This window comes from Antrostomus carolinensis, unplaced genomic scaffold (genome assembly GCF_000700745.2).
Source record: "Antrostomus carolinensis isolate BGI_N321 unplaced genomic scaffold, ASM70074v2 scaffold34840, whole genome shotgun sequence".
In the NCBI taxonomy this organism is placed as follows: Eukaryota; Metazoa; Chordata; class Aves; order Caprimulgiformes; family Caprimulgidae; genus Antrostomus; species Antrostomus carolinensis.
This window is the reverse complement of record NW_010291218.1, coordinates 3762-11407: the sequence shown is the minus strand read 5'-3', so window position 1 is coordinate 11407 and position 7646 is coordinate 3762. Positions and strand designations below refer to the sequence as shown.

General features: G+C 42.9%; 1 protein-coding gene across 1 annotated transcript in view; it reads right to left on the bottom strand.

Moving 5' to 3' along the window:
- Nucleotides 1-7646, bottom strand: part of DPP9 (dipeptidyl peptidase 9) — an 18960-nt gene that overhangs the window by 9038 nt on the left and 2276 nt on the right. The window contains exons 2-9 of the mRNA XM_010175681.1: nucleotides 6661-6914; nucleotides 3822-3934; nucleotides 2566-2739; nucleotides 2191-2359; nucleotides 1927-2040; nucleotides 1495-1623; nucleotides 925-986; nucleotides 308-408 (exon numbers count right to left, since the gene is read on the bottom strand). Coding sequence (XP_010173983.1) covers nucleotides 308-408; nucleotides 925-986; nucleotides 1495-1623; nucleotides 1927-2040; nucleotides 2191-2359; nucleotides 2566-2739; nucleotides 3822-3934; nucleotides 6661-6914 — 1116 coding nt within the window. The remainder of the gene's footprint in view (nucleotides 1-307; nucleotides 409-924; nucleotides 987-1494; nucleotides 1624-1926; nucleotides 2041-2190; nucleotides 2360-2565; nucleotides 2740-3821; nucleotides 3935-6660; nucleotides 6915-7646) is intronic.

Here is a 7646-nt window from a genome sequence, read left to right as displayed (position 1 = left end):
TACTGGACTTGTGTTAAACATCTTCAACTCAAAAGAATTCCCCAGGACCACTCGCTTAATATCTCAATGTCATTTAACTTTGTGGTTGTGACTTAAAACCCCACAACTTGTCACTCTGGTCTACATTTAATTAATTCCTACTTTTCGGATGTTATAACACTGAAGGAGCCAAACACTCATCTGCCATTCCTGGCACTCATGGGTTTAAAACCAGGTCATGACTATAATACAAAGCACGTTGAGGGTCTGCAATAGTTCAGCCAGGGAAGCCCTTGGGAGACTTAGCTTGGTAGAAAAACTTATGTACTATTTGCCATCTCGGGTCCATCCAGCACGGGCGATGTACTCCACAGTTGGAAACAACGCAGCAAATGGTTGCACCAGCTCCTTGTCTTGAGCACACACAATCTGCAGCAAAAAGAAGGTCCAATATCAAATCAAACTGCTACCAGACCTCCCCAACTCCTCCTATGGAAGCTCAGTGCAATGGGAGAATAAGGAACTTTTAACTATCGGCATCAGCGAGGGTCAGGCCAGGAGAAGCAAGCCTTTCTACAAACAGCAGGAAGAGAAGGGAAAAACAAGCTTCAAAGCAAAATGATTTTGGCATTCAGCCACAGAAAAGGGTACAGCCAGGGACTGAAGCCCAGAATTAGATCCAGCTTCAACCCTCCTGCTCTCCTACTGGCAATGTGGTGTACCAGGCTAACCCTTCTCGCTTCCCTCCCCTCTCCCAGCTGCCTCTCTGCCAGAACAATACTTTTCAGCATTTTAAAGTTGTTTTTTTTGTTTGTTTCTTGGATAAACACATTATAGAAGCAGACTACTATCTAGGATTTCTTAGTGACCTTGTTTAATTCTAGGGAGCTTCAGAAGCAGTCAACCATCCTGTGCAATATTCCATTCCGAGTTGTTATCACTTACCTTACCCTTACTGTCCGTTTTGAATTCTGCCAGTTTTAATGTAATCTTGGGGTTTTTGCTGCCTGCAGAGGAGTGAGAGAATACCAATATGACCAACCTGAACACCCCATAGTTATACACAACACAGCTTCTAGATAAGAACCAACTCTGGTCCTACTAAAACGGCACTGCATGAATGTACAGATATCAAATTATGTATGTGGGCAGACATCACTGTAATCACAAGAGTAATTCTGGGTATGGGAAGAGTTTGGTTTTGCCTTGCCTAGTTGCCTGTGTATATTCTCAGGAGGGAGAAGAAAGATGGTATTCAAAATACATTCCATGATATGCCACCAAATAGATTCCATTTTCTCAGGAACTCTTTCATTTAAGACGAACTTTAAATCTCATTCCTTTCTTGACGTACATTTTGGGCTCAGAGACTCAATTTGGCTTCAACATTCACAACCAGCTTCTACATCTTATGAAGTACCTTGATTAATCATGCAAAGTTTATAACACAAATTCCACTGCTGCTGCCAGCAGGAGTCAAGAGTTGTATTAGCAGCCCTGCGGTATTTCACTTACCTGTCCTGGGGTACCGATAGGAATCTGTTTTTCTCTCCTCCAAGGCAGGTGAAGGAACATGAATTATCTCCACCTCTGACTCATCCACTTCCTCATACAAGATCCGCAGCGTTTTTAAATCCTCTGAACCTAAGACAGATAGTAAGTGTGTTTGCTCCAGTGTTTTCCAGCTGTTTCTGACTTGCCTGGAGCACTGCGGCAGTACGCTCTGGTGCAGGGTATCCATCTCCTGTACAGCCACAGCTCCCAGTCACCCCTTGCAAATACTCCTCAGAACACAATTATAATCCCTCAGTGTTTTATTCCTTTAGGTGGTTTCCCCAGAAACAGACCAAACCCAAGCCAAAGGAAAACCTTGCTCAAAATATCATTCATAGCAGGGGCTGGCAGCAGTTATAGAGTCAGAATTTGATAAGCAGGACACTGACTGACCTTCTGTGGAAGCTGTGGGACACCACCAATAGCCTGTGAACCGATCAAACTCCTCCTGAATGACAAAAGTGGCTACACCAGCAGACTTGGGGTCATCAAGAACATTGGATAAGCCTGGAAAGGAATAAAGAAGAGACTGTATTTACATCTCCTTGGAAAGAACTGATCCAAAAGATTAGAAATAAGCCATGAAAACTTGAGCCCTTCCAGTCCAAATTTGTCAGAAGGAAGTTCCTTTTGAATCTGGCAAGAAGCAGCAGTTACCTTTATGGCAGTATGTCATCCGCTTCTCCTCTCCTGTCTCAATATTTGCTACCCACAGATCATTGTTATTAATGAATGAAAAAAAGGCAGGGTCGGCAGGACAGATCTTGGGATCCATTCGTGGCCCTGTGCACTGAGTCTTGATCTCCAGAGGCTTCATTGGAGACACCTACAGCAACAGACACACACAAAGAACTCTGTAACAAATCATATTTAAAAGCCTAAACCACAGATACAGCATAGCCCATGAAATGATGGCAAAGATAGCTCTGACAGGACACAAGAGGAATGACCATAACCAGAGGCAGATGTGCAGCCATCTCCAACCAAAATCATGAAGTCCTTTTCAGGTGATAAAATCATTAGCAGACTCACCATGAAACCATTCTTGCCCCCATCTCGACAATGAAAGAGGCTGTTGCTGGCCTGGAAGAGGAATAGGCCGCTCTCACTGTGGAAATCATAAGATGTTATACCAAAGACACCAAGTCGTTTGCGTTCCCTCAACAGTTCCTCTTCTCTAGAATACATCCCGTGATGAGGGGTTGCCTAGGAGGGAAGAAAAATAAAGTATGGAAGAATCTGCAAGGAAAGAAGCTTTCATAGCACAGGAATGCTCCAAGACTGGCACCAGCTAGTCTGTGAATGCCCACAATACAATCTATCAGACAAAACCAGTTAGCAGTCTTACCATACAGGCCCATAACTACTGTATTGAGGCTACAGGTGTGGCCCAGGAGGACTAAACCAACCGCACACCCCAAAGTTCCCTCTACATAAAAGAGATGAATTGTGAATCTGTCATCCCTGCAGTCAGCACTTCAGCATGAACTGAGGACAGCTGCACTTGCTCTGCTTATGCAAATCAGATGTAACCAATTAACTTAATGACGTTATCTACAGCCTTCACAAACAGTTTCCATGTCAGACACTGCAAACAAAAGCTCTTCCGGGGATCTTGAATTACCCTGAAGGGGACAAGCAATCCAAATGGGGTCAAGACAGCTAAATTCTTTTCCACTAGCAACCCTTTTAGCAGGGAAGAAAGACCAACACCCTCAGTGTTCATCAATGCTGTTAGTAACAAAGGACACTGAGATCCTGAAATCAGGGAGGGGAAAATTCACTCCCTTTCTGGTTCACTCGCAATAGAGCGCAGGGCAGAAGCAGCAGTTTAAATTCAATTTTCCTGACTTCCTTAAAAGCAGGAAAGATGACAGTCAGGCATTCCACTGAGCACATCAACGAGCAAGACAAGATATCCAGAAGAAAGGTGTGCTGTGCTGATAGCTTATAATCCAAGGTAGACCACATACTAGTTTACAGAGCTGTCTTTGCTAGGTCAGCCCTTTGCTGGCCACATCAACTGCTGTTTCGCACTCACCGCCAGCTTCACTGCACACACAGTGACCATCTTGTATCAAGAATTGCTTTGCTTTGTAATACAACATTCCTACCAACAAGATTCTCCCTGTTTTATAGGCTGCCATGCTGGTATCTCTATGATTTGGCAGAGTAGTACCCACCATACCCACTAGTACCCACCAGAGTAGTACCCACCATACCAGCCCCACAACATCAGCCAATTTTCCCAAGCACTGTCAACCTTTGCTCTTCACACTTCAACTTACCTGAAAATGATCCAGCATCTGTTTCCATGACAAAAGTAGCAAGGCCTCCTTCCGTACCTTTTTGGGAATCTCTGAGTAAAGAAGGGAATTTTCTCGGCTACCATATGGCATTCCTATTAGGAGGACAAAAGCATCATCCTACTTAAGATTAGTTAGCCAGGATAAAGAGGACCAAGAGCAAATTGAAAAAAAAAAGTGTCTTTCATAACAGCAGGGGCTGTCCAGCAGCTTTTACCAGCTGTCATTCCCAAGCAGCTCTCAGGTCAATCACAGAATAATCTCTAAATTATTTAAATGTAGATACTAATTTATGTAGAAATTTCCCTAAGCAAGATTTTAACACTAACCAACCTCCTCCGAATTGGTTACATCCAACTTTCCTCTCTGTGGACTGTTCAACCCACGCCCTAGATCCACGTTAAAAAAGCCACTCCCTGAATGGGTGACTCAACATTACTCTCCACGTTTCTCAGCCAGAAATTGGCTACAGGGATCTCATTCAAGCCAACGGAGCAGCCTGCAAGAGGGGAAGAAAAAGCTTGGAAGGCTCTAGAGAGCCCATTCAAATATGAAACAGTATACTACATAGTCGAAAAATCTGCTCATTTTACATAAGCCTTTGACTGTGGTTATCAAATAAGCTGTTGGCCTTCATCCAATCTCCAAAACAACCACAAAAAAAAATATAAATTAAATATCCTGACATGATTTTGGCAGTTTCAACAAAATCATAAGACCATGAACTTGCCCTCTTACATATGCTGTAGAGACTCTTTGGATCAGAATTTCACACAGGGAAATGTGCCCTGATATTGTCTACTCTGCACATGTTCTTAGCAGAACAGAAAGATTTCTGAACTGGTTAACTCAGCAGTACAGATACTTAAAATTAAAACTGAAATATTAATAAGTGCTGAGGAAGGGAAGCAATATGTGAGCACATAATCCTCAGAGATACAGAAACACCAAAGCGCTGAGCATGTGGTGTTTAATATAAGCAGCATCTGCCATGATACAACATAAAATTCTATGGGGAGAGCCCAGGAATGATTTAAGATATTCAAACAGAAAAAAACCTGCAGATAGGAACAAATTACTATATATATACACATTTGATACTCATGTGACTGTGACCTGGACTTCTTTTCTCCTTATTATATTAGTACTTTCTACAGTTACCTCAGGCTGACTACAATCAATCCACATTTACAAGAAAAATCTTGCCTTCCTCCCCAAAAGAAGGAGTAAAGCATTCAATTCCTACAGCAAAGTTCTTCAGAAGTTTTCATCCTACTCCTCAGCATTCACCTAAAAATGTTATTTAACACCTATTATTTCATAGCAGGCTGATGTTAAACACGGATGAACTGTTGAAATGGGCTTTGAGTATTTAACAGCAGATGGTTTGCCACTCAAAAGATGTTCATTATGGCAATAGGAAGAATCAGTGTTTACCCTTTATTAGGAATGTCTGTGAAGAGGTACCCTGGTATTACCCAGTGGATACTGATCTTAAATGATGGATCAACCTGCTCTATGCCCTGTGCGTTTCCTTACATAAGAAAACATTGAAAAGACCATTCATGGATCTTCATTCCTGGTTCTGACTCCTGTAACAGTCGTACCCGTGCAGAACATCAACCAGCTGGTCTGGTTGCCATTTCATACAATAAAAGAACACTATTTTTGTTTTAAATTAGCCACTTAGACCCTTAGTTCTTTAGTGTTCTAGATCAAAAACTGTATCAAAGTCAACTTGGCCTTGAAATACATTCAGCTTTAAATCAAGTCTCACTGTTTAGACTCAACAAGAAAAATATGTTAACTCTGGATACTGCCCTTTACAGTAGCACTTGTGTCCTAAGGATGTATGAGGAACTATAACAAATCAAGTGACTGGCACACAGGAGCTGCTTAATGACAAATCAGTCCCTCAAATCCAGCATCCTACAGTGACCTACACTCAACAACTCAAAAAAAGAAGGAAAAAACCAGGGTCACTTCAGGAAAGCAGTCGCTGTATGGAATTGCACATCAGGCAATTTCTTTACTGGCCCAGTAACAATCAGCTCATGCCCCAAAGCACAACAAACTCTTTAGAGTCTATAAAGCTTCCCATGTTACCCACCACAAAATTATTCAGTTACTAAAATCCAGCCATTTGGTCACTAATTACATCGTGGCTCCAACTGTAATGAGGGACCTGTGTAACGCAGCATTCTGCTGTCTCAGTCCTGCTGTAAGGAAGAGGATATTTCCCTGCAAATACCATTAATAACTCACTCCCACCTAATCTCTTTTGTTTTCCCTCTACTCTTTCAAGCATTCTACCCATGTAGTACTTAATAAAGCAGGGAGACATCACCACCCCACCATTAATACCTAGAACTTGCAACTTAAGAGTTCGCAACTACTGACAGCGAATTCCTTGGAAAGTCTGGTTGATCAATCAAGTAAATCCTCTTTCTCCTAAGCCACAGGGGCACAAGATCCTGAGTTCGAGGAACATCCCTTCTCTTGCCTTCTCACCTGGACTGACCTGGGTTGCCAAAAGATGTTGCATTTGTACCTCCACATCACGAGGTAGGTCTGGCTAGCCAACACTTCCCCTTGTCACTAAGCAGAAGGGCTGTGGTTCAAGCTCTTGTCTGGGACTGGAGAGGTCTCTGCTCAGTTCCAGGTTTTGCTATAGATTGAGCCTGCAAACCTTGAACAATATTACTTAATCTCAGTTCCCCCATCTCATAAATGGAGATACCTCCCATCCTTCTCCTTGCCTGTTTAGGTTGGAAGCTCTCCCGTACCACACTCACACCCAGTGTCTGGCACGCTGGCTTACCGAGGTAATAAAGACGATGAGAGTGAGGACTGGACTCTTCTGTTTTCCGGACAAACTGGAAATCATGGGGAGCTTTGTTCACTATCATGCCCGAATACTTCCTGCTGCTGTGAATAATGTCACGCAGCCCATCCCAAGAATGCTTTTGCACCTGGAATTGGGAAGGCACATCCTCCATCTCGACCACTTCAGAGCTGTCTGAGAGCGCATCCACTGCAGTCATCCTCTCTTCCCCTTCAGAACTGGACAAAAAACTGAGGGAGAGAATTAAGCCATAAAATCAAACAGGCACATTTTGTTACTTAGAGAAAGGTTAAAGTGTGCAACAAGCTTAAGGGAATAGGGACTCTGTAAACAGCAGATCCTAGGATTCTCTGCACTCAAAGATTACATTTTAAACATACATTGACGTACTGAAAGGAAAAGTCCATCTCCCATCCCATATCAAGTCCTGTAAATAAAGACATTAACCTCAGAAAACTCACTCTCCCAGGACTAGTTCTAGAAATAAGCTGCTAAAGGAAGTACAAGCAGCAGATTCTGGTGCAGAAAACAATCAGTTTGACTCAAAGGAAAACCACCCCAGGAATTTAGACGGATAAGTCATCAAAGCTACGACTTATCATAAAGTCATAGAAACTTCTGCCCTGGAAGACCACAAAAGTGAAGTCCCCTTCCTGCCCTACAGCTCATCACTTAGAGAGGGAGGTTCAAGCCCAAGCACAGCACCTCACTTACCTGAAGAGCTACTGCAGCCAGGAATGAAGTAGGAGAGATGGTAAAACAGGAAAAAACCAGCACAACTGTCTTTGCTAACAAAAAGAAGACAGCAGTGACAGACCCTGGTTGTATCCTGCCAAACACGGCACACGTTCCTCAAACATTTCCAAGCTAGTAGTTATTGAATGAGAGTCTACCAAAAACGCCTCCACACGCAACTACAGCAAACGTTAATTTGAGGAGAGGTGGACTAACAGACTTGCCCA